General features: G+C 57.4%; 4 protein-coding genes, 1 long non-coding RNA gene and 6 other non-coding genes across 11 annotated transcripts; 5 read left to right on the forward strand and 6 right to left on the reverse strand.

Moving 5' to 3' along the window:
* Positions 1-1,610: 1,610 nt before the first annotated feature.
* On the reverse strand, positions 1,611-1,729 carry LOC129645195 (5S ribosomal RNA). Its single transcript, XR_008711278.1, has one exon. It is a non-coding gene; the product is annotated as a 5S ribosomal RNA (ribosomal RNA).
* Positions 1,730-2,207: 478 nt separating this feature from the next.
* LOC129643285 (uncharacterized) lies at positions 2,208-3,823 on the forward strand. The gene is made up of 2 exons (XM_055567603.1): positions 2,208-2,845; positions 3,367-3,823. The coding sequence occupies exons 1-2, from the start codon at positions 2,434-2,436 to the stop codon at positions 3,663-3,665; spliced, it is 711 nt and encodes a 236-aa protein (XP_055423578.1). The 5' UTR covers positions 2,208-2,433; the 3' UTR covers positions 3,666-3,823.
* A 2,135-nt stretch (positions 3,824-5,958) lies between these two features.
* On the reverse strand, positions 5,959-6,077 carry LOC129645196 (5S ribosomal RNA). Its single transcript, XR_008711279.1, has one exon. It is a non-coding gene; the product is annotated as a 5S ribosomal RNA (ribosomal RNA).
* A 295-nt stretch (positions 6,078-6,372) lies between these two features.
* Positions 6,373-8,165, forward strand: LOC129644688 (uncharacterized). Its single transcript, XR_008710934.1, has 2 exons — positions 6,373-7,209; positions 7,709-8,165. It is a non-coding gene; the product is annotated as an uncharacterized LOC129644688 (long non-coding RNA).
* A 2,135-nt stretch (positions 8,166-10,300) lies between these two features.
* On the reverse strand, positions 10,301-10,419 carry LOC129645206 (5S ribosomal RNA). The gene has a single exon (XR_008711285.1). It is a non-coding gene; the product is annotated as a 5S ribosomal RNA (ribosomal RNA).
* A 385-nt stretch (positions 10,420-10,804) lies between these two features.
* On the forward strand, positions 10,805-12,507 carry LOC129644689 (uncharacterized). Its single transcript, XM_055570193.1, has 2 exons — positions 10,805-11,551; positions 12,051-12,507. The coding sequence occupies exons 1-2, from the start codon at positions 11,140-11,142 to the stop codon at positions 12,347-12,349; spliced, it is 711 nt and encodes a 236-aa protein (XP_055426168.1). The 5' UTR covers positions 10,805-11,139; the 3' UTR covers positions 12,350-12,507.
* Positions 12,508-14,642: 2,135 nt separating this feature from the next.
* On the reverse strand, positions 14,643-14,761 carry LOC129645080 (5S ribosomal RNA). The gene has a single exon (XR_008711171.1). It is a non-coding gene; the product is annotated as a 5S ribosomal RNA (ribosomal RNA).
* Positions 14,762-15,254: 493 nt separating this feature from the next.
* Positions 15,255-16,849, forward strand: LOC129643286 (uncharacterized). The gene is made up of 2 exons (XM_055567604.1): positions 15,255-15,893; positions 16,393-16,849. Exons 1-2 carry the CDS (start codon positions 15,482-15,484, stop codon positions 16,689-16,691), a joined length of 711 nt encoding a protein of 236 aa, XP_055423579.1. The 5' UTR covers positions 15,255-15,481; the 3' UTR covers positions 16,692-16,849.
* A 2,135-nt stretch (positions 16,850-18,984) lies between these two features.
* Positions 18,985-19,103, reverse strand: LOC129645092 (5S ribosomal RNA). The gene has a single exon (XR_008711182.1). It is a non-coding gene; the product is annotated as a 5S ribosomal RNA (ribosomal RNA).
* A 478-nt stretch (positions 19,104-19,581) lies between these two features.
* Positions 19,582-21,199, forward strand: LOC129644690 (uncharacterized). Its single transcript, XM_055570194.1, has 2 exons — positions 19,582-20,219; positions 20,743-21,199. Exons 1-2 carry the CDS (start codon positions 19,808-19,810, stop codon positions 21,039-21,041), a joined length of 711 nt encoding a protein of 236 aa, XP_055426169.1. The 5' UTR covers positions 19,582-19,807; the 3' UTR covers positions 21,042-21,199.
* A 2,135-nt stretch (positions 21,200-23,334) lies between these two features.
* LOC129645103 (5S ribosomal RNA) lies at positions 23,335-23,453 on the reverse strand. The gene has a single exon (XR_008711195.1). It is a non-coding gene; the product is annotated as a 5S ribosomal RNA (ribosomal RNA).
* Positions 23,454-24,365: the final 912 nt, after the last annotated feature.

A 24,365-nucleotide genomic window follows, 5' to 3' on the forward strand; every position in this document is an offset into this window, starting at 1 on the left:
AGATCTTCCCGTTTCTGGAAGAGTCACACACCTACAGAAGGAACCACAAGAGTGGCCTGCAATGGTAAAGGTATCAGTATTGGACTACAAGTTGGAAGGTCTCCACCTTTGCTATGCAAGTAAAATGATCTTCCTTTGAAGTGCAAATGGATCATGCTAAAAGTTTGCATTGTTCTAGAGCATTTTAGAAGCCCTGAATGATGGGAATCGCACGTACGAGTTCCTTGAAAGCAAGAACCTGTGTGTCTGGGTATGTCTTCATGCCTTAGATTGTGCCTTGAATGTCGTGTGCACATCAACGGAAGAAAGAGAAGAGTTGAACCGACAAAGATACAAAGAGATCAAAAGTGCTGAGCCAAGTGAAAAGTTGAGGCTTCCAAGAACTTCTCTGTCTTTCACACACTGAATACATATTGAGCACCGACTATGAGCGCGTAGGCATGTAATAAGTTTCTGCACATAGAATGCTGAGAGAAGAAGACACACAGTTGCTGCCTTCACTGAGACTGATCTAATGATAAATAACAGGCAGATCCTGTGAGAACCGATACAGGGGACTCCCCCGTCACCAAAAACTGGGTGTGGGAGAAGGCTTTTCAGAGTCATAATTGAGTTGAGGTCCATAGGTTGAACCAACGTACACCAGGGTTGAGGTGCAGGAGGACTTTCAGGCAGGTCAAATAGCATCTTGGAAGGCTCTGTGACAAGGGAACCTTCGTACATTCCAGACATGGAAAATGCCCTATGGGAGGGAACCCAAAGAGTGCAGAGGGCACTCCAGTGGAAAGAAATGAGAGAAGAAAGTGGCGCCCAAGCAATGAAGGGATTTGGCCGTATATGAAATATGATGGGAAAATACAAGAGCAGTTTTAGCAGGGAGGTGGTAGAATTGGATCTGCGTTTTGAAAAGGTCATCTTGCTCAACATCACTAATGACTGGAGCGACTCAACTCCAAACTACAACGAGGTACCACTTCACATTAGTCAGAACGGTCCTCATGGCAAAGTCTGTCAGTAACAAAGGCTGCAGAGCAGGTGCAGAAAAGGGAACTCTCCTCCACTGTTGGTAGGACTGTGAGTCGGTAGAGCCGCTATGGAAAAGCGTATGGAGGTTCCTCAAGAAACGAAAACTAGAAGTACCATATTATTCGGCAGTCCCACTCGCAGGCATATAGCCACCAAAAGTATATGACTCAACAAGATGCAGGCACCTTCTGTGCAGATGAATCTGTGTGTGCCCGCGCGGGGGCGCGCGCGAGCACGCGCGAACGCCTGCGAGGACGCGCGAACGCCTGCGAGGTCGGGGCTGGGGCTGGGGCTGGGGCTGGGGCTGGTGGTGCTGCAGCCCCCCCGGGATGGCCTGAGGCACGCCAAGGGAGCCCCAGACGGAGACCCGAGGGACGGTCGTCCGGTTTCCTGGAAGCCGAATGCGGAGGGGCTCGCGGGCCGCGCGGAGGCAGCCCCGGTCTGCAGCGGGAGGCGCGGCCCCGGCCAGCCCCCCGACCCAGCCCCCTTACCCAACCCCCACCCCCACCCCCGGGAGGGGCTGGGGCTGCGAGGGCCCAGGAGTTGCGAAGGGGGGCGGGGGCTAAAGGAGAGGGGAGGCAAAAAGCCTACAGCACCCGGTATTCCCAGGCGGTCTCCCATCCAAGTACTAACCAGGCCCGACCCTGCTTAGCTTCCGAGATCAGACGAGATCGGGCGCGTTCAGGGTGGTATGGCCGTAGACGGAGGCGGCTGCCGCCGGGCGCCCTAAGAGCCCTGCGCTGCGCCTCCCTTTCGCTCTGACCTGCCGGTCGGGCTGGCCAGCCGCACCTCTCCACGGGGGCGCGCGCTGTACTGGAGCCGCACCAGCCGCGACCGGACTCCGGCCTGCCGACGCCGCCACGCCCCCGAACACCGCCACCCCCCAGCCAGCAACCGCCTGGCCGGGCCCCGGGGGCCCCCAGCGGCCGGGCGTGCGTGCGTGCGTGCGTGCGGGGCCTGGGGGTGGGGTGGGGATGGGGTGAGGGGCGCGGAGGTCTCGGCGCCCTCCCGCCCTGGGCCTCTCCAGGCCCGGCCCCGCTCGGCGGACCTCCCCCCATCCAGTTCGCTGCTCAGGGACACTCGGTCCCGCCCCGGAGGTTGTCTGGCTTCGGGGCCCGCCGCGGCCCGCTCCCCGCGGCCCGGGGGCCTCGGAGCCTCCTGCGGGCCTAGGCACAGCCCAGCCGGGGCCCTGAGCGCCCATCCTGCCCGGCCCCTGCCGGGTGCCCAAACCCACCGCGAGCCACAGGCAGGCACACGGACAGACGCCCAGACACTCGCACGCACCCACGCGAAGGGAGACAGCCGGCCGGCGCAAGCTCCTCAGCCAGAGCCATAGCACCTGTGAGAGGCCGGGGCCAGAGGAAAGGGCGGGCGGCCGGCTGTCGGGAGAGACAGAGGCAGAAAGAGATGAAGGTTCCGAGACAGACTGGAAGACAGCGAGAGGGAGCTACAGACAGACAGACGCGCTCGCGCGCGCGCGCGCACACACACACACACACACACACACACGGACACAGAGACAGAGGGCGAGTGACAGAGAGACGGCAAACGGGAGACAGACAGGGGAGAGAGGATGGCATCGGATCCGAGACAGACACACTGGCACAGACCGTGACGCACCTCAGAGGGAGGCCGCGCGGAAGCAGCAGCTTCCCCAAGGGAGGGGGCGTCAGCCTTGGGCCGGGCCCGGCTGGACGGCTGAAAGCGGTGCCCTGGGGCTGGCGTTCGCCCGTGGAGACCCCAAGACTTCCTCGTCTCCAAGGTCCCATTCGGCTTGGCTACCTAAAGCGGGACCCAGCCCCTGCCCCTAGGCCAGAGGGTGAGTGCGTGCGAGTGTGTGTGTGTGTGTGTGTGTGTGTGTGTGTGTGTGTGTGTGAGTGTGTCGGTGGGTGAGGGTGGGGTCGGGTCGACTTGGGGCCGGATGGATACCCAGAGTGGAGGGGGGAGAGTGTGGACGCCACCGGCTTGGGAAGCTTGCGTGGTCCTCTTGCTGTCTCTCTCTCCCTCTTTCTCCGTCTCCCTTACCTGTGGTTTTCAGCTCTTGAACTGTCTTGGGGGGGGGGTGTACCTCCCTAAACCCAAAGCAACTTTCTCTGGAGACGTAGTGAAGGGTCAATGCACTCTTACTCATCTGATATACCCTAAAATCCTGGACATGTCTGGACTCAGACTTTGAGGGCAGCCTTCCTGCCAACTCTGGCAGTCATTGATGGTGCTACAACTGTAATCCTCTAAAGGACCAAAAGTCCCGTACAAGTCCAGACGTCTGCTCTGTACAGTCTCTTCGTACAGTACAGGAACGTATAGAACAGAATGACACATTCTTTTTTAATTGTACAGATGACTCAGCTGCCACCTGCTGCCTAGTCAACATCGTCAACATGTGGGAGTCAAGCAAGAGTTCCAAATCCCTTGTTGTGGTCCTTGGAAAGACTTCTGTTCTGAGTTGCTCAGTTGTGCCCAACTTTGATGCGACCCATGGCCTGCGGCCCGTCAGGCTCCTCTGTCCGCGACTTTGCCCAGGCAAGAATACCGGAGCGGGTTGCCATTTCCTTCTCCAGGGGATCTTGCCCACCCAGGGATCAAACCCGAGTCTCCTTCAGGTGGACGCCTTCCCATCTGAGCCAGGATACTGCTAATTGCCTAGTCGAAATACAAAGAAAAGAGCTAGTGTTCTACTAAGTGCCAAGACGATGGAAGAGACGGAAGGTTTCCTTTGTTGGTAGAGTTGAATCTTTCCTTCGTTTTAGTTTATTTTTACTATTAAGGCTACTTGAACAAGGCAATGGAGAAACCCCAGTATTGGAAAGCAATCGACTTTTTTAAAGAAACGCGTGGCAGGCTAAACTTCCTTCGTTTTTCAGAGTTGGTTAAATGCAAAAGCTTTATTCAACCAATATGACTATTGTGAAGGGTATTTCAGGTCTCCATGATGAATCACTAAGGCATCAAGGAAGAAAGGAGTAGAGGTGGAGACAAAAAGAACAACCTTTCCCCTTGGCCCCCTCTCAACCAGCTGCTTAGTTCCTTCATCTCATGGACCTCGACGTGGGATTATCTTGTTTGTCCGGTTTTTGTTCGGGGACCCTTTCTAGTCAGGAGGCTATAAGCAGTGGTGGGGAAGCCCTTCTCTCCATTCCACGTGAGACCCAGTGGACAGTCCAGGCCCTGCCCACTGCATTGAGTCTGTAGCAACAGAATCACCAGGGATGCTGGTTGAAAACGCGTATGCTTGCAATCCACTCCCCTTCGCTACTGACTGTTTGAGGTGGCGGTCTGGAACCTATAGCTGGAAGCTTTCTTGATGTTCCCAAATGACACAAAAAGTCTGAGGACTACGGAAGATCTTCCCGTTTCTGGAAGAGTCACACACCTACAGAAGGAACCACAAGAGTGGCCTGCAATGGTAAAGGTATCAGTATTGGACTACAAGTTGGAAGGTCTCCACCTTTGCTATGCAAGTAAAATGATCTTCCTTTGAAGTGCAAATGGATCATGCTAAAAGTTTGCATTGTTCTAGAGCATTTTAGAAGCCCTGAATGATGGGAATCGCACGTACGAGTTCCTTGAAAGCAAGAACCTGTGTGTCTGGGTATGTCTTCATGCCTTAGATTGTGCCTTGAATGTCGTGTGCACATCAACGGAAGAAAGAGAAGAGTTGAACCGACAAAGATACAAAGAGATCAAAAGTGCTGAGCCAAGTGAAAAGTTGAGGCTTCCAAGAACTTCTCTGTCTTTCACACACTGAATACATATTGAGCACCGACTATGAGCGCGTAGGCATGTAATAAGTTTCTGCACATAGAATGCTGAGAGAAGAAGACACACAGTTGCTGCCTTCACTGAGACTGATCTAATGATAAATAACAGGCAGATCCTGTGAGAACCGATACAGGGGACTCCCCCGTCACCAAAAACTGGGTGTGGGAGAAGGCTTTTCAGAGTCATAATTGAGTTGAGGTCCATAGGTTGAACCAACGTACACCAGGGTTGAGGTGCAGGAGGACTTTCAGGCAGGTCAAATAGCATCTTGGAAGGCTCTGTGACAAGGGAACCTTCGTACATTCCAGACATGGAAAATGCCCTATGGGAGGGAACCCAAAGAGTGCAGAGGGCACTCCAGTGGAAAGAAATGAGAGAAGAAAGTGGCGCCCAAGCAATGAAGGGATTTGGCCGTATATGAAATATGATGGGAAAATACAAGAGCAGTTTTAGCAGGGAGGTGGTAGAATTGGATCTGCGTTTTGAAAAGGTCATCTTGCTCAACATCACTAATGACTGGAGCGACTCAACTCCAAACTACAACGAGGTACCACTTCACATTAGTCAGAACGGTCCTCATGGCAAAGTCTGTCAGTAACAAAGGCTGCAGAGCAGGTGCAGAAAAGGGAACTCTCCTCCACTGTTGGTAGGACTGTGAGTCGGTAGAGCCGCTACGGAAAAGCGTATGGAGGTTCCTCAAGAAACGAAAACTAGAAGTACCATATTATTCGGCAGTCCCACTCGCAGGCATATAGCCACCAAAAGTATATGACTCAACAAGATGCAGGCACCTTCTGTGCAGATGAATCTGTGTGTGCCCGCGCGGGGGCGCGCGCGAGCACGCGCGAACGCCTGCGAGGTCGGGGCTGGGGCTGGGGCTGGGGCTGGGGCTGGTGGTGCTGCAGCCCCCCCGGGATGGCCTGAGGCACGCCAAGGGAGCCCCAGACGGAGACCCGAGGGACGGTCGTCCGGTTTCCTGGAAGCCGAATGCGGAGGGGCTCGCGGGCCGCGCGGAGGCAACCCCGGTCTGCAGCGGGAGGCGCGGCCCCGGCCAGCCCCCCGACCCAGCCCCCTTACCCACCCCCCACCCCCACCCCCGGGAGGGGCTGGGGCTGCGAGGGCCCAGGAGTTGCGAAGGGGGGCGGGGGCTAAAGGAGAGGGGAGGCAAAAAGCCTACAGCACCCGGTATTCCCAGGCGGTCTCCCATCCAAGTACTAACCAGGCCCGACCCTGCTTAGCTTCCGAGATCAGACGAGATCGGGCGCGTTCAGGGTGGTATGGCCGTAGACGGAGGCGGCTGCCGCCGGGCGCCCTAAGAGCCCTGCGCTGCGCCTCCCTTTCGCTCTGACCTGCCGGTCGGGCTGGCCAGCCGCACCTCTCCACGGGGGCGCGCGCTGTACTGGAGCCGCACCAGCCGCGACCGGACTCCGGCCTGCCGACGCCGCCACGCCCCCGAACACCGCCACCCCCCAGCCAGCAACCGCCTGGCCGGGCCCCGGGGGCCCCCAGCGGCCGGGCGTGCGTGCGTGCGTGCGTGCGTGCGTGCGTGCGTGCGGGGCCTGGGGGTGGGGTGGGGATGGGGTGAGGGGCGCGGAGGTCTCGGCGCCCTCCCGCCCTGGGCCTCTCCAGGCCCGGCCCCGCTCGGCGGACCTCCCCCCATCCAGTTCGCTGCTCAGGGACACTCGGCCCCGCCCCGGAGGTTGTCTGGCTTCGGGGCCCGCCGCGGCCCGCTCCCCGCAGCCCGGGGGCCTCGGAGCCTCCTGCGGGCCTAGGCACAGCCCAGCCGGGGCCCTGAGCGCCCATCCTGCCCGGCCCCTGCCGGGTGCCCAAACCCACCGCGAGCCACAGGCAGGCACACGGACAGACGCCCAGACACTCGCACGCACCCACGCGAAGGGAGACAGCCGGCCGGCGCAAGCTCCTCAGCCAGAGCCATAGCACCTGTGAGAGGCCGGGGCCAGAGGAAAGGGCGGGCGGCCGGCTGTCGGGAGAGACAGAGGCAGAAAGAGATGAAGGTTCCGAGACAGACTGGAAGACAGCGAGAGGGAGCTACAGACAGACAGACGCGCTCGCGCGCGCGCGCGCACACACACACACACACACACACACACGGACACAGAGACAGAGGGCGAGTGACAGAGAGACGGCAAACGGGAGACAGACAGGGGAGAGAGGATGGCATCGGATCCGAGACAGACACACTGGCACAGACCGTGACGCACCTCAGAGGGAGGCCGCGCGGAAGCAGCAGCTTCCCCAAGGGAGGGGGCGTCAGCCTTGGGCCGGGCCCGGCTGGACGGCTGAAAGCGGTGCCCTGGGGCTGGCGTTCGCCCGTGGAGACCCCAAGACTTCCTCGTCTCCAAGGTCCCATTCGGCTTGGCTACCTAAAGTGGGACCCAGCCCCTGCCCCTAGGCCAGAGGGTGAGTGCGTGCGAGTGTGTGTGTGTGTGTGTGTGAGTGTGTCGGTGGGTGAGGGTGGGGTCGGGTCGACTTGGGGCCGGATGGATACCCAGAGTGGAGGGGGGAGAGTGTGGACGCCACCGGCTTGGGAAGCTTGCGTGGTCCTCTTGCTGTCTCTCTCTCCCTCTTTCTCCGTCTCCCTTACCTGTGGTTTTCAGCTCTTGAACTGTCTTGGGGGGGGGGTGTACCTCCCTAAACCCAAAGCAACTTTCTCTGGAGACGTAGTGAAGGGTCAATGCACTCTTACTCATCTGATATACCCTAAAATCCTGGACATGTCTGGACTCAGACTTTGAGGGCAGCCTTCCTGCCAACTCTGGCAGTCATTGATGGTGCTACAACTGTAATCTTCTAAAGGAACAAAAGTCCCGTACAAGTCCAGACGTCTGCTCTGTACAGTCTCTTCGTACAGTACAGGAACGTATAGAACAGAATGACACATTCTTTTTTAATTGTACAGATGACTCAGCTGCCACCTGCTGCCTAGTCAACATCGTCAACATGTGGGAGTCAAGCAAGAGTTCCAAATCCCTTGTTGTGGTCCTTGGAAAGACTTCTGTTCTGAGTTGCTCAGTTGTGCCCAACTTTGATGCGACCCATGGCCTGCGGCCCGTCAGGCTCCTCTGTCCGCGACTTTGCCCAGGCAAGAATACCGGAGCGGGTTGCCATTTCCTTCTCCAGGGGATCTTGCCCACCCAGGGATCAAACCCGAGTCTCCTTCAGGTGGCCGCCTTCCCATCTGAGCCAGGATACTGCTAATTGCCTAGTCGAAATACAAAGAAAAGAGCTAGTGTTCTACTAAGTGCCAAGACGATGGAAGAGACGGAAGGTTTCCTTTGTTGGTAGAGTTGAATCTTTCCTTCGTTTTAGTTTATTTTTACTATTAAGGCTACTTGAACAAGGCAATGGAGAAACCCCAGTATTGGAAAGCAATCGACTTTTTTAAAGAAACGCGTGGCAGGCTAAACTTCCTTCGTTTTTCAGAGTTGGTTAAATGCAAAAGCTTTATTCAACCAATATGACTATTGTGAAGGGTATTTCAGGTCTCCATGATGAATCACTAAGGCATCAAGGAAGAAAGGAGTAGAGGTGGAGACAAAAAGAACAACCTTTCCCCTTGGCCCCCTCTCAACCAGCTGCTTAGTTCCTTCATCTCATGGACCTCGACGTGGGATTATCTTGTTTGTCCGGTTTTTGTTCGGGGACCCTTTCTAGTCAGGAGGCTATAAGCAGTGGTGGGGAAGCCCTTCTCTCCATTCCACGTGAGACCCAGTGGACAGTCCAGGCCCTGCCCACTGCATTGAGTCTGTAGCAACAGAATCACCAGGGATGCTGGTTGAAAACGCGTATGCTTGCAATCCACTCCCCTTCGCTACTGACTGTTTGAGGTGGCGGTCTGGAACCTATAGCTGGAAGCTTTCTTGATGTTCCCAAATGACACAAAAAGTCTGAGGACTACGGAAGATCTTCCCGTTTCTGGAAGAGTCACACACCTACAGAAGGAACCACAAGAGTGGCCTGCAATGGTAAAGGTATCAGTATTGGACTACAAGTTGGAAGGTCTCCACCTTTGCTATGCAAGTAAAATGATCTTCCTTTGAAGTGCAAATGGATCATGCTAAAAGTTTGCATTGTTCTAGAGCATTTTAGAAGCCCTGAATGATGGGAATCGCACGTACGAGTTCCTTGAAAGCAAGAACCTGTGTGTCTGGGTATGTCTTCATGCCTTAGATTGTGCCTTGAATGTCGTGTGCACATCAACGGAAGAAAGAGAAGAGTTGAACCGACAAAGATACAAAGAGATCAAAAGTGCTGAGCCAAGTGAAAAGTTGAGGCTTCCAAGAACTTCTCTGTCTTTCACACACTGAATACATATTGAGCACCGACTATGAGCGCGTAGGCATGTAATAAGTTTCTGCACATAGAATGCTGAGAGAAGAAGACACACAGTTGCTGCTTTCACTGAGACTGATCTAATGATAAATAACAGGCAGATCCTGTGAGAACCGATACAGGGGACTCCCCCGTCACCAAAAACTGGGTGTGGGAGAAGGCTTTTCAGAGTCATAATTGAGTTGAGGTCCATAGGTTGAACCAACGTACACCAGGGTTGAGGTGCAGGAGGACTTTCAGGCAGGTCAAATAGCATCTTGGAAGGCTCTGTGACAAGGGAACCTTCGTACATTCCAGACATGGAAAATGCCCTATGGGAGGGAACCCAAAGAGTGCAGAGGGCACTCCAGTGGAAAGAAATGAGAGAAGAAAGTGGCGCCCAAGCAATGAAGGGATTTGGCCGTATATGAAATATGATGGGAAAATACAAGAGCAGTTTTAGCAGGGAGGTGGTAGAATTGGATCTGCGTTTTGAAAAGGTCATCTTGCTCAACATCACTAATGACTGGAGCGACTCAACTCCAAACTACAACGAGGTACCACTTCACATTAGTCAGAACGGTCCTCATGGCAAAGTCTGTCAGTAACAAAGGCTGCAGAGCAGGTGCAGAAAAGGGAACTCTCCTCCACTGTTGGTAGGACTGTGAGTCGGTAGAGCCGCTACGGAAAAGCGTATGGAGGTTCCTCAAGAAACGAAAACTAGAAGTACCATATTATTCGGCAGTCCCACTCGCAGGCATATAGCCACCAAAAGTATATGACTCAACAAGATGCAGGCACCTTCTGTGCAGATGAATCTGTGTGTGCCCGCGCGGGGGCGCGCGCGAGCACGCGCGAACGCCTGCGAGGTCGGGGCTGGGGCTGGGGCTGGGGCTGGGGCTGGTGGTGCTGCAGCCCCCCCGGGATGGCCTGAGGCACGCCAAGGGAGCCCCAGACGGAGACCCGAGGGACGGTCGTCCGGTTTCCTGGAAGCCGAATGCGGAGGGGCTCGCGGGCCGCGCGGAGGCAACCCCGGTCTGCAGCGGGAGGCGCGGCCCCGGCCAGCCCCCCGACCCAGCCCCCTTACCCACCCCCCACCCCCACCCCCGGGAGGGGCTGGGGCTGCGAGGGCCCAGGAGTTGCGAAGGGGGGCGGGGGCTAAAGGAGAGGGGAGGCAAAAAGCCTACAGCACCCGGTATTCCCAGGCGGTCTCCCATCCAAGTACTAACCAGGCCCGACCCTGCTTAGCTTCCGAGATCAGACGAGATCGGGCGCGTTCAGGGTGGTATGGCCGTAGACGGAGGCGGCTGCCGCCGGGCGCCCTAAGAGCCCTGCGCTGCGCCTCCCTTTCGCTCTGACCTGCCGGTCGGGCTGGCCAGCCGCACCTCTCCACGGGGGCGCGCGCTGTACTGGAGCCGCACCAGCCGCGACCGGACTCCGGCCTGCCGACGCCGCCACGCCCCCGAACACCGCCACCCCCCAGCCAGCAACCGCCTGGCCGGGCCCCGGGGGCCCCCAGCGGCCGGGCGTGCGTGCGTGCGTGCGTGCGTGCGTGCGTGCGTGCGGGGCCTGGGGGTGGGGTGGGGATGGGGTGAGGGGCGCGGAGGTCTCGGCGCCCTCCCGCCCTGGGCCTCTCCAGGCCCGGCCCCGCTCGGCGGACCTCCCCCCATCCAGTTCGCTGCTCAGGGACACTCGGCCCCGCCCCGGAGGTTGTCTGGCTTCGGGGCCCGCCGCGGCCCGCTCCCCGCGGCCCGGGGGCCTCGGAGCCTCCTGCGGGCCTAGGCACAGCCCAGCCGGGGCCCTGAGCGCCCATCCTGCCCGGCCCCTGCCGGGTGCCCAAACCCACCGCGAGCCACAGGCAGGCACACGGACAGACGCCCAGACACTCGCACGCACCCACGCGAAGGGAGACAGCCGGCCGGCGCAAGCTCCTCAGCCAGAGCCATAGCACCTGTGAGAGGCCGGGGCCAGAGGAAAGGGCGGGCGGCCGGCTGTCGGGAGAGACAGAGGCAGAAAGAGATGAAGGTTCCGAGACAGACTGGAAGACAGCGAGAGGGAGCTACAGACAGACAGACGCGCTCGCGCGCGCGCGCGCACACACACACACACACACACACACACGGACACAGAGACAGAGGGCGAGTGACAGAGAGACGGCAAACGGGAGACAGACAGGGGAGAGAGGATGGCATCGGATCCGAGACAGACACACTGGCACAGACCGTGACGCACCTCAGAGGGAGGCCGCGCGGAAGCAGCAGCTTCCCCAAGGGAGGGGGCGTCAGCCTTGGGCCGGGCCCGGCTGGACGGCTGAAAGCGGTGCCCTGGGGCTGGCGTTCGCCCGTGGAGACCCCAAGACTTCCTCGTCTCCAAGGTCCCATTCGGCTTGGCTACCTAAAGCGGGACCCAGCCCCTGCCCCTAGGCCAGAGGGTGAGTGCGTGCGAGTGTGTGTGTGTGTGTGTGTGAGTGTGTCGGTGGGTGAGGGTGGGGTCGGGTCGACTTGGGGCCGGATGGATACCCAGAGTGGAGGGGGGAGAGTGTGGACGCCACCGGCTTGGGAAGCTTGCGTGGTCCTCTTGCTGTCTCTCTCTCCCTCTTTCTCCGTCTCCCTTACCTGTGGTTTTCAGCTCTTGAACTGTCTTGGGGGGGGGGTGTACCTCCCTAAACCCAAAGCAACTTTCTCTGGAGACGTAGTGAAGGGTCAATGCACTCTTACTCATCTGATATACCCTAAAATCCTGGACATGTCTGGACTCAGACTTTGAGGGCAGCCTTCCTGCCAACTCTGGCAGTCATTGATGGTGCTACAACTGTAATCTTCTAAAGGAACAAAAGTCCCGTACAAGTCCAGACGTCTGCTCTGTACAGTCTCTTCGTACAGTACAGGAACGTATAGAACAGAATGACACATTCTTTTTTAATTGTACAGATGACTCAGCTGCCACCTGCTGCCTAGTCAACATCGTCAACATGTGGGAGTCAAGCAAGAGTTCCAAATCCCTTGTTGTGGTCCTTGGAAAGACTTCTGTTCTGAGTTGCTCAATTGTGCCCAACTTTGATGCGACCCATGGCCTGCGGCCCGTCAGGCTCCTCTGTCCGCGACTTTGCCCAGGCAAGAATACCGGAGCGGGTTGCCATTTCCTTCTCCAGGGGATCTTGCCCACCCAGGGATCAAACCCGAGTCTCCTTCAGGCGGACGCCTTCCCATCTGAGCCACGATACTGCTAATTGCCTAGTCGAAATACAAAGAAAAGAGCTAGTGTTCTACTAAGTGCCAAGACGATGGAAGAGACGGAAGGTTTCCTTTGTTGGTAGAGTTGAATCTTTCCTTCGTTTTAGTTTATTTTTACTATTAAGGCTACTTGAACAAGGCAATGGAGAAACCCCAGTATTGGAAAGCAATCGACTTTTTTAAAGAAACGCGTGGCAGGCTAAACTTCCTTCGTTTTTCAGAGTTGGTTAAATGCAAAAGCTTTATTCAACCAATATGACTATTGTGAAGGGTATTTCAGGTCTCCATGATGAATCACTAAGGCATCAAGGAAGAAAGGAGTAGAGGTGGAGACAAAAAGAACAACCTTTCCCCTTGGCCCCCTCTCAACCAGCTGCTTAGTTCCTTCATCTCATGGACCTCGACGTGGGATTATCTTGTTTGTCCGGTTTTTGTTCGGGGACCCTTTCTAGTCAGGAGGCTATAAGCAGTGGTGGGGAAGCCCTTCTCTCCATTCCACGTGAGACCCAGTGGACAGTCCAGGCCCTGCCCACTGCATTGAGTCTGTAGCAACAGAATCACCAGGGATGCTGGTTGAAAACGCGTATGCTTGCAATCCACTCCCCTTCGCTACTGACTGTTTGAGGTGGCGGTCTGGAACCTATAGCTGGAAGCTTTCTTGATGTTCCCAAATGACACAAAAAGTCTGAGGACTACGGAAGATCTTCCCGTTTCTGGAAGAGTCACACACCTACAGAAGGAACCACAAGAGTGGCCTGCAATGGTAAAGGTATCAGTATTGGACTACAAGTTGGAAGGTCTCCACCTTTGCTATGCAAGTAAAATGATCTTCCTTTGAAGTGCAAATGGATCATGCTAAAAGTTTGCATTGTTCTAGAGCATTTTAGAAGCCCTGAATGATGGGAATCGCACGTACGAGTTCCTTGAAAGCAAGAACCTGTGTGTCTGGGTATGTCTTCATGCCTTAGATTGTGCCTTGAATGTCGTGTGCACATCAACGGAAGAAAGAGAAGAGTTGAACCGACAAAGATACAAAGAGATCAAAAGTGCTGAGCCAAGTGAAAAGTTGAGGCTTCCAAGAACTTCTCTGTCTTTCACACACTGAATACATATTGAGCACCGACTATGAGCGCGTAGGCATGTAATAAGTTTCTGCACATAGAATGCTGAGAGAAGAAGACACACAGTTGCTGCCTTCACTGAGACTGATCTAATGATAAATAACAGGCAGATCCTGTGAGAACCGATACAGGGGACTCCCCCGTCACCAAAAACTGGGTGTGGGAGAAGGCTTTTCAGAGTCATAATTGAGTTGAGGTCCATAGGTTGAACCAACGTACACCAGGGTTGAGGTGCAGGAGGACTTTCAGGCAGGTCAAATAGCATCTTGGAAGGCTCTGTGACAAGGGAACCTTCGTACATTCCAGACATGGAAAATGCCCTATGGGAGGGAACCCAAAGAGTGCAGAGGGCACTCCAGTGGAAAGAAATGAGAGAAGAAAGTGGCGCCCAAGCAATGAAGGGATTTGGCCGTATATGAAATATGATGGGAAAATACAAGAGCAGTTTTAGCAGGGAGGTGGTAGAATTGGATCTGCGTTTTGAAAAGGTCATCTTGCTCAACATCACTAATGACTGGAGCGACTCAACTCCAAACTACAACGAGGTACCACTTCACATTAGTCAGAACGGTCCTCATGGCAAAGTCTGTCAGTAACAAAGGCTGCAGAGCAGGTGCAGAAAAGGGAACTCTCCTCCACTGTTGGTAGGACTGTGAGTCGGTAGAGCCGCTATGGAAAAGCGTATGGAGGTTCCTCAAGAAACGAAAACTAGAAGTACCATATTATTCGGCAGTCCCACTCGCAGGCATATAGCCACCAAAAGTATATGACTCAACAAGATGCAGGCACCTTCTGTGCAGATGAATCTGTGTGTGCCCGCGCGGGGGCGCGCGCGAGCACGCGCGAACGCCTGCGAGGTCGGGGCTGGGGCTGGGGCTGGGGCTGGGGCTGGTGGTGCTGCAGCCCCCCCGGGATGGCCTGAGGCACGCCAAGGGAGCCCCAGACGGAGACCCGAGGGACGGTCGTCCGGTTTCCTGGAAGCCGAATGCGGAGGGGCTCGCGGGCCGCGCGGAGGCAGCCCCGGTCTGCAGCGGGAGGCGCGGCCCCGGCCAGCCCCCCGACCCAGCCCCCTTACCCACCCCCCACCCCCACCCCCGGGAGGGGCTGGGGCTGCGAGGGCCCAGGAGTTGCGAAGGGGGGCGGGGGCTAAAGGAGAGGGGAGGCAAAAAGCCTACAGCACCCGGTATTCCCAGGCGGTCTCCCATCCAAGTACTAACCAGGCCCGACCCTGCTTAGCTTCCGAGATCAGACGAGATCGGGCGCGTTCAGGGTGGTATGGCCGTAGACGGAGGCGGCTGCCGCCGGGCGCCCTAAGAGCCCTGCGCTGCGCCTCCCTTTCGCTCTGACCTGCCGGTCGGGCTGGCCAGCCGCACCTCTCCACGGGGGCGCGCGCTGTACTGGAGCCGCACCAGCCGCGACCGGACTCCGGCCTGCCGACGCCGCCACGCCCCCGAACACCGCCACCCCCCAGCCAGCAACCGCCTGGCCGGGCCCCGGGGGCCCCCAGCGGCCGGGCGTGCGTGCGTGCGTGCGTGCGTGCGTGCGTGCGTGCGGGGCCTGGGGGTGGGGTGGGGATGGGGTGAGGGGCGCGGAGGTCTCGGCGCCCTCCCGCCCTGGGCCTCTCCAGGCCCGGCCCCGCTCGGCGGACCTCCCCCCATCCAGTTCGCTGCTCAGGGACACTCGGCCCCGCCCCGGAGGTTGTCTGGCTTCGGGGCCCGCCGCGGCCCGCTCCCCGCAGCCCGGGGGCCTCGGAGCCTCCTGCGGGCCTAGGCACAGCCCAGCCGGGGCCCTGAGCGCCCATCCTGCCCGGCCCCTGCCGGGTGCCCAAACCCACCGCGAGCCACAGGCAGGCACACGGACAGACGCCCAGACACTCGCACGCACCCACGCGAAGGGAGACAGCCGGCCGGCGCAAGCTCCTCAGCCAGAGCCATAGCACCTGTGAGAGGCCGGGGCCAGAGGAAAGGGCGGGCGGCCGGCTGTCGGGAGAGACAGAGGCAGAAAGAGATGAAGGTTCCGAGACAGACTGGAAGACAGCGAGAGGGAGCTACAGACAGACAGACGCGCTCGCGCGCGCGCGCGCACACACACACACACACACACACACACGGACACAGAGACAGAGGGCGAGTGACAGAGAGACGGCAAACGGGAGACAGACAGGGGAGAGAGGATGGCATCGGATCCGAGACAGACACACTGGCACAGACCGTGACGCACCTCAGAGGGAGGCCGCGCGGAAGCAGCAGCTTCCCCAAGGGAGGGGGCGTCAGCCTTGGGCCGGGCCCGGCTGGACGGCTGAAAGCGGTGCCCTGGGGCTGGCGTTCGCCCGTGGAGACCCCAAGACTTCCTCGTCTCCAAGGTCCCATTCGGCTTGGCTACCTAAAGCGGGACCCAGCCCCTGCCCCTAGGCCAGAGGGTGAGTGCGTGCGAGTGTGTGTGTGTGTGTGTGTGAGTGTGTCGGTGGGTGAGGGTGGGGTCGGGTCGACTTGGGGCCGGATGGATACCCAGAGTGGAGGGGGGAGAGTGTGGACGCCACCGGCTTGGGAAGCTTGCGTGGTCCTCTTGCTGTCTCTCTCTCCCTCTTTCTCCGTCTCCCTTACCTGTGGTTTTCAGCTCTTGAACTGTCTTGGGGGGGGGGTGTACCTCCCTAAACCCAAAGCAACTTTCTCTGGAGACGTAGTGAAGGGTCAATGCACTCTTACTCATCTGATATACCCTAAAATCCTGGACATGTCTGGACTCAGACTTTGAGGGCAGCCTTCCTGCCAACTCTGGCAGTCATTGATGGTGCTACAACTGTAATCTTCTAAAGGAACAAAAGTCCCGTACAAGTCCAGACGTCTGCTCTGTACAGTCTCTTCGTACAGTACAGGAACGTATAGAACAGAATGACACATTCTTTTTTAATTGTACAGATGACTCAGCTGCCACCTGCTGCCTAGTCAACATCGTCAACATGTGGGAGTCAAGCAAGAGTTCCAAATCCCTTGTTGTGGTCCTTGGAAAGACTTCTGTTCTGAGTTGCTCAGTTGTGCCCAACTTTGATGCGACCCATGGCCTGCGGCCCGTCAGGCTCCTCTGTCCGCGACTTTGCCCAGGCAAGAATACCGGAGCGGGTTGCCATTTCCTTCTCCAGGGGATCTTGCCCACCCAGGGATCAAACCCGAGTCTCCTTCAGGTGGCCGCCTTCCCATCTGAGCCAGGATACTGCTAATTGCCTAGTCGAAATACAAAGAAAAGAGCTAGTGTTCTACTAAGTGCCAAGACGATGGAAGAGACGGAAGGTTTCCTTTGTTGGTAGAGTTGAATCTTTCCTTCGTTTTAGTTTATTTTTACTATTAAGGCTACTTGAACAAGGCAATGGAGAAACCCCAGTATTGGAAAGCAATCGACTTTTTTAAAGAAACGCGTGGCAGGCTAAACTTCCTTCGTTTTTCAGAGTTGGTTAAATGCAAAAGCTTTATTCAACCAATATGACTATTGTGAAGGGTATTTCAGGTCTCCATGATGAATCACTAAGGCATCAAGGAAGAAAGGAGTAGAGGTGGAGACAAAAAGAACAACCTTTCCCCTTGGCCCCCTCTCAACCAGCTGCTTAGTTCCTTCATCTCATGGACCTCGACGTGGGATTATCTTGTTTGTCCGGTTTTTGTTCGGGGACCCTTTCTAGTCAGGAGGCTATAAGCAGTGGTGGGGAAGCCCTTCTCTCCATTCCACGTGAGACCCAGTGGACAGTCCAGGCCCTGCCCACTGCATTGAGTCTGTAGCAACAGAATCACCAGGGATGCTGGTTGAAAACGCGTATGCTTGCAATCCACTCCCCTTCGCTACTGACTGTTTGAGGTGGCGGTCTGGAACCTATAGCTGGAAGCTTTCTTGATGTTCCCAAATGACACAAAAAGTCTGAGGACTACGGAAGATCTTCCCGTTTCTGGAAGAGTCACACACCTACAGAAGGAACCACAAGAGTGGCCTGCAATGGTAAAGGTATCAGTATTGGACTACAAGTTGGAAGGTCTCCACCTTTGCTATGCAAGTAAAATGATCTTCCTTTGAAGTGCAAATGGATCATGCTAAAAGTTTGCATTGTTCTAGAGCATTTTAGAAGCCCTGAATGATGGGAATCGCACGTACGAGTTCCTTGAAAGCAAGAACCTGTGTGTCTGGGTATGTCTTCATGCCTTAGATTGTGCCTTGAATGTCGTGTGCACATCAACGGAAGAAAGAGAAGAGTTGAACCGACAAAGATACAAAGAGATCAAAAGTGCTGAGCCAAGTGAAAAGTTGAGGCTTCCAAGAACTTCTCTGTCTTTCACACACTGAATACATATTGAGCACCGACTATGAGCGCGTAGGCATGTAATAAGTTTCTGCACATAGAATGCTGAGAGAAGAAGACACACAGTTGCTGCCTTCACTGAGACTGATCTAATGATAAATAACAGGCAGATCCTGTGAGAACCGATACAGGGGACTCCCCCGTCACCAAAAACTGGGTGTGGGAGAAGGCTTTTCAGAGTCATAATTGAGTTGAGGTCCATAGGTTGAACCAACGTACACCAGGGTTGAGGTGCAGGAGGACTTTCAGGCAGGTCAAATAGCATCTTGGAAGGCTCTGTGACAAGGGAACCTTCGTACATTCCAGACATGGAAAATGCCCTATGGGAGGGAACCCAAAGAGTGCAGAGGGCACTCCAGTGGAAAGAAATGAGAGAAGAAAGTGGCGCCCAAGCAATGAAGGGATTTGGCCGTATATGAAATATGATGGGAAAATACAAGAGCAGTTTTAGCAGGGAGGTGGTAGAATTGGATCTGCGTTTTGAAAAGGTCATCTTGCTCAACATCACTAATGACTGGAGCGACTCAACTCCAAACTACAACGAGGTACCACTTCACATTAGTCAGAACGGTCCTCATGGCAAAGTCTGTCAGTAACAAAGGCTGCAGAGCAGGTGCAGAAAAGGGAACTCTCCTCCACTGTTGGTAGGACTGTGAGTCGGTAGAGCCGCTATGGAAAAGCGTATGGAGGTTCCTCAAGAAACGAAAACTAGAAGTACCATATTATTCGGCAGTCCCACTCGCAGGCATATAGCCACCAAAAGTATATGACTCAACAAGATGCAGGCACCTTCTGTGCAGATGAATCTGTGTGTGCCCGCGCGGGGGCGCGCGCGAGCACGCGCGAACGCCTGCGAGGTCGGGGCTGGGGCTGGGGCTGGGGCTGGGGCTGGTGGTGCTGCAGCCCCCCCGGGATGGCCTGAGGCACGCCAAGGGAGCCCCAGACGGAGACCCGAGGGACGGTCGTCCGGTTTCCTGGAAGCCGAATGCGGAGGGGCTCGCGGGCCGCGCGGAGGCAGCCCCGGTCTGCAGCGGGAGGCGCGGCCCCGGCCAGCCCCCCGACCCAGCCCCCTTACCCACCCCCCACCCCCACCCCCGGGAGGGGCTGGGGCTGCGAGGGCCCAGGAGTTGCGAAGGGGGGCGGGGGCTAAAGGAGAGGGGAGGCAAAAAGCCTACAGCACCCGGTATTCCCAGGCGGTCTCCCATCCAAGTACTAACCAGGCCCGACCCTGCTTAGCTTCCGAGATCAGACGAGATCGGGCGCGTTCAGGGTGGTATGGCCGTAGACGGAGGCGGCTGCCGCCGGGCGCCCTAAGAGCCCTGCGCTGCGCCTCCCTTTCGCTCTGACCTGCCGGTCGGGCTGGCCAGCCGCACCTCTCCACGGGGGCGCGCGCTGTACTGGAGCCGCACCAGCCGCGACCGGACTCCGGCCTGCCGACGCCGCCACGCCCCCGAACACCGCCACCCCCCAGCCAGCAACCGCCTGGCCGGGCCCCGGGGGCCCCCAGCGGCCGGGCGTGCGTGCGTGCGTGCGTGCGGGGCCTGGGGGTGGGGTGGGGATGGGGTGAGGGGCGCGGAGGTCTCGGCGCCCTCCCGCCCTGGGCCTCTCCAGGCCCGGCCCCGCTCGGCGGACCTCCCCCCATCCAGTTCGCTGCTCAGGGACACTCGGTCCCGCCCCGGAGGTTGTCTGGCTTCGGGGCCCGCCGCGGCCCGCTCCCCGCGGCCCGGGGGCCTCGGAGCCTCCTGCGGGCCTAGGCACAGCCCAGCCGGGGCCCTGAGCGCCCATCCTGCCCGGCCCCTGCCGGGTGCCCAAACCCACCGCGAGCCACAGGCAGGCACACGGACAGACGCCCAGACACTCGCACGCACCCACGCGAAGGGAGACAGCCGGCCGGCGCAAGCTCCTCAGCCAGAGCCATAGCACCTGTGAGAGGCCGGGGCCAGAGGAAAGGGCGGGCGGCCGGCTGTCGGGAGAGACAGAGGCAGAAAGAGATGAAGGTTCCGAGACAGACTGGAAGACAGCGAGAGGGAGCTACAGACAGACAGACGCGCTCGCGCGCGCGCGCGCACACACACACACACACACACACACACGGACACAGAGACAGAGGGCGAGTGACAGAGAGACGGCAAACGGGAGACAGACAGGGGAGAGAGGATGGCATCGGATCCGAGACAGACACACTGGCACAGACCGTGACGCACCTCAGAGGGAGGCCGCGCGGAAGCAGCAGCTTCCCCAAGGGAGGGGGCGTCAGCCTTGGGCCGGGCCCGGCTGGACGGCTGAAAGCGGTGCCCTGGGGCTGGCGTTCGCCCGTGGAGACCCCAAGACTTCCTCGTCTCCAAGGTCCCATTCGGCTTGGCTACCTAAAGCGGGACCCAGCCCCTGCCCCTAGGCCAGAGGGTGAGTGCGTGCGAGTGTGTGTGTGTGTGTGTGTGTGTGTGTGTGTGTGTGTGTGTGTGAGTGTGTCGGTGGGTGAGGGTGGGGTCGGGTCGACTTGGGGCCGGATGGATACCCAGAGTGGAGGGGGGAGAGTGTGGACGCCACCGGCTTGGGAAGCTTGCGTGGTCCTCTTGCTGTCTCTCTCTCCCTCTTTCTCCGTCTCCCTTACCTGTGGTTTTCAGCTCTTGAACTGTCTTGGGGGGGGGGTGTACCTCCCTAAACCCAAAGCAACTTTCTCTGGAGACGTAGTGAAGGGTCAATGCACTCTTACTCATCTGATATACCCTAAAATCCTGGACATGTCTGGACTCAGACTTTGAGGGCAGCCTTCCTGCCAACTCTGGCAGTCATTGATGGTGCTACAACTGTAATCCTCTAAAGGACCAAAAGTCCCGTACAAGTCCAGACGTCTGCTCTGTACAGTCTCTTCGTACAGTACAGGAACGTATAGAACAGAATGACACATTCTTTTTTAATTGTACAGATGACTCAGCTGCCACCTGCTGCCTAGTCAACATCGTCAACATGTGGGAGTCAAGCAAGAGTTCCAAATCCCTTGTTGTGGTCCTTGGAAAGACTTCTGTTCTGAGTTGCTCAGTTGTGCCCAACTTTGATGCGACCCATGGCCTGCGGCCCGTCAGGCTCCTCTGTCCGCGACTTTGCCCAGGCAAGAATACCGGAGCGGGTTGCCATTTCCTTCTCCAGGGGATCTTGCCCACCCAGGGATCAAACCCGAGTCTCCTTCAGGTGGCCGCCTTCCCATCTGAGCCAGGATACTGCTAATTGCCTAGTCGAAATACAAAGAAAAGAGCTAGTGTTCTACTAAGTGCCAAGACGATGGAAGAGACGGAAGGTTTCCTTTGTTGGTAGAGTTGAATCTTTCCTTCGTTTTAGTTTATTTTTACTATTAAGGCTACTTGAACAAGGCAATGGAGAAACCCCAGTATTGGAAAGCAATCGACTTTTTTAAAGAAACGCGTGGCAGGCTAAACTTCCTTCGTTTTTCAGAGTTGGTTAAATGCAAAAGCTTTATTCAACCAATATGACTATTGTGAAGGGTATTTCAGGTCTCCATGATGAATCACTAAGGCATCAAGGAAGAAAGGAGTAGAGGTGGAGACAAAAAGAACAACCTTTCCCCTTGGCCCCCTCTCAACCAGCTGCTTAGTTCCTTCATCTCATGGACCTCGACGTGGGATTATCTTGTTTGTCCGGTTTTTGTTCGGGGACCCTTTCTAGTCAGGAGGCTATAAGCAGTGGTGGGGAAGCCCTTCTCTCCATTCCACGTGAGACCCAGTGGACAGTCCAGGCCCTGCCCACTGCATTGAGTCTGTAGCAACAGAATCACCAGGGATGCTGGTTGAAAACGCGTATGCTTGCAATCCACTCCCCTTCGCTACTGACTGTTTGAGGTGGCGGTCTGGAACCTATAGCTGGAAGCTTTCTTGATGTTCCCAAATGACACAAAAAGTCTGAGGACTACGGAAGATCTTCCCGTTTCTGGAAGAGTCACACACCTACAGAAGGAACCACAAGAGTGGCCTGCAATGGTAAAGGTATCAGTATTGGACTACAAGTTGGAAGGTCTCCACCTTTGCTATGCAAGTAAAATGATCTTCCTTTGAAGTGCAAATGGATCATGCTAAAAGTTTGCATTGTTCTAGAGCATTTTAGAAGCCCTGAATGATGGGAATCGCACGTACGAGTTCCTTGAAAGCAAGAACCTGTGTGTCTGGGTATGTCTTCATGCCTTAGATTGTGCCTTGAATGTCGTGTGCACATCAACGGAAGAAAGAGAAGAGTTGAACCGACAAAGATACAAAGAGATCAAAAGTGCTGAGCCAAGTGAAAAGTTGAGGCTTCCAAGAACTTCTCTGTCTTTCACACACTGAATACATATTGAGCACCGACTATGAGCGCGTAGGCATGTAATAAGTTTCTGCACATAGAATGCTGAGAGAAGAAGACACACAGTTGCTGCCTTCACTGAGACTGATCTAATGATAAATAACAGGCAGATCCTGTGAGAACCGATACAGGGGACTCCCCCGTCACCAAAAACTGGGTGTGGGAGAAGGCTTTTCAGAGTCATAATTGAGTTGAGGTCCATAGGTTGAACCAACGTACACCAGGGTTGAGGTGCAGGAGGACTTTCAGGCAGGTCAAATAGCATCTTGGAAGGCTCTGTGACAAGGGAACCTTCGTACATTCCAGACATGGAAAATGCCCTATGGGAGGGAACCCAAAGAGTGCAGAGGGCACTCCAGTGGAAAGAAATGAGAGAAGAAAGTGGCGCCCAAGCAATGAAGGGATTTGGCCGTATATGAAATATGATGGGAAAATACAAGAGCAGTTTTAGCAGGGAGGTGGTAGAATTGGATCTGCGTTTTGAAAAGGTCATCTTGCTCAACATCACTAATGACTGGAGCGACTCAACTCCAAACTACAACGAGGTACCACTTCACATTAGTCAGAACGGTCCTCATGGCAAAGTCTGTCAGTAACAAAGGCTGCAGAGCAGGTGCAGAAAAGGGAACTCTCCTCCACTGTTGGTAGGACTGTGAGTCGGTAGAGCCGCTACGGAAAAGCGTATGGAGGTTCCTCAAGAAACGAAAACTAGAAGTACCATATTATTCGGCAGTCCCACTCGCAGGCATATAGCCACCAAAAGTATATGACTCAACAAGATGCAGGCACCTTCTGTGCAGATGAATCTGTGTGTGCCCGCGCGGGGGCGCGCGCGAGCACGCGCGAACGCCTGCGAGGTCGGGGCTGGGGCTGGGGCTGGGGCTGGGGCTGGTGGTGCTGCAGCCCCCCCGGGATGGCCTGAGGCACGCCAAGGGAGCCCCAGACGGAGACCCGAGGGACGGTCGTCCGGTTTCCTGGAAGCCGAATGCGGAGGGGCTCGCGGGCCGCGCGGAGGCAGCCCCGGTCTGCAGCGGGAGGCGCGGCCCCGGCCAGCCCCCCGACCCAGCCCCCTTACCCACCCCCCACCCCCACCCCCGGGAGGGGCTGGGGCTGCGAGGGCCCAGGAGTTGCGAAGGGGGGCGGGGGCTAAAGGAGAGGGGAGGCAAAAAGCCTACAGCACCCGGTATTCCCAGGCGGTCTCCCATCCAAGTACTAACCAGGCCCGACCCTGCTTAGCTTCCGAGATCAGACGAGATCGGGCGCGTTCAGGGTGGTATGGCCGTAGACGGAGGCGGCTGCCGCCGGGCGCCCTAAGAGCCCTGCGCTGCGCCTCCCTTTCGCTCTGACCTGCCGGTCGGGCTGGCCAGCCGCACCTCTCCACGGGGGCGCGCGCTGTACTGGAGCCGCACCAGCCGCGACCGGACTCCGGCCTGCCGACGCCGCCACGCCCCCGAACACCGCCACCCCCCAGCCAGCAACCGCCTGGCCGGGCCCCGGGGGCCCCCAGCGGCCGGGCGTGCGTGCGTGCGTGCGTGCGGGGCCTGGGGGTGGGGTGGGGATGGGGTGAGGGGCGCGGAGGTCTCGGCGCCCTCCCGCCCTGGGCCTCTCCAGGCCCGGCCCCGCTCGGCGGACCTCCCCCCATCCAGTTCGCTGCTCAGGGACACTCGGTCCCGCCCCGGAGGTTGTCTGGCTTCGGGGCCCGCCGCGGCCCGCTCCCCGCGGCCCGGGGGCCTCGGAGCCTCCTGCGGGCCTAGGCACAGCCCAGCCGGGGCCCTGAGCGCCCATCCTGCCCGGCCCCTGCCGGGTGCCCAAACCCACCGCGAGCCACAGGCAGGCACACGGACAGACGCCCAGACACTCGCACGCACCCACGCGAAGGGAGACAGCCGGCCGGCGCAAGCTCCTCAGCCAGAGCCATAGCACCTGTGAGAGGCCGGGGCCAGAGGAAAGGGCGGGCGGCCGGCTGTCGGGAGAGACAGAGGCAGAAAGAGATGAAGGTTCCGAGACAGACTGGAAGACAGCGAGAGGGAGCTACAGACAGACAGACGCGCTCGCGCGCGCGCGCGCACACACACACACACACACACACACACGGACACAGAGACAGAGGGCGAGTGACAGAGAGACGGCAAACGGGAGACAGACAGGGGAGAGAGGATGGCATCGGATCCGAGACAGACACACTGGCACAGACCGTGA

The sequence above is a fragment of the Bubalus kerabau genome, chromosome 2 (genome assembly GCF_029407905.1).
Source record: "Bubalus kerabau isolate K-KA32 ecotype Philippines breed swamp buffalo chromosome 2, PCC_UOA_SB_1v2, whole genome shotgun sequence".
In the NCBI taxonomy this organism is placed as follows: Eukaryota; Metazoa; Chordata; class Mammalia; order Artiodactyla; family Bovidae; genus Bubalus; species Bubalus kerabau.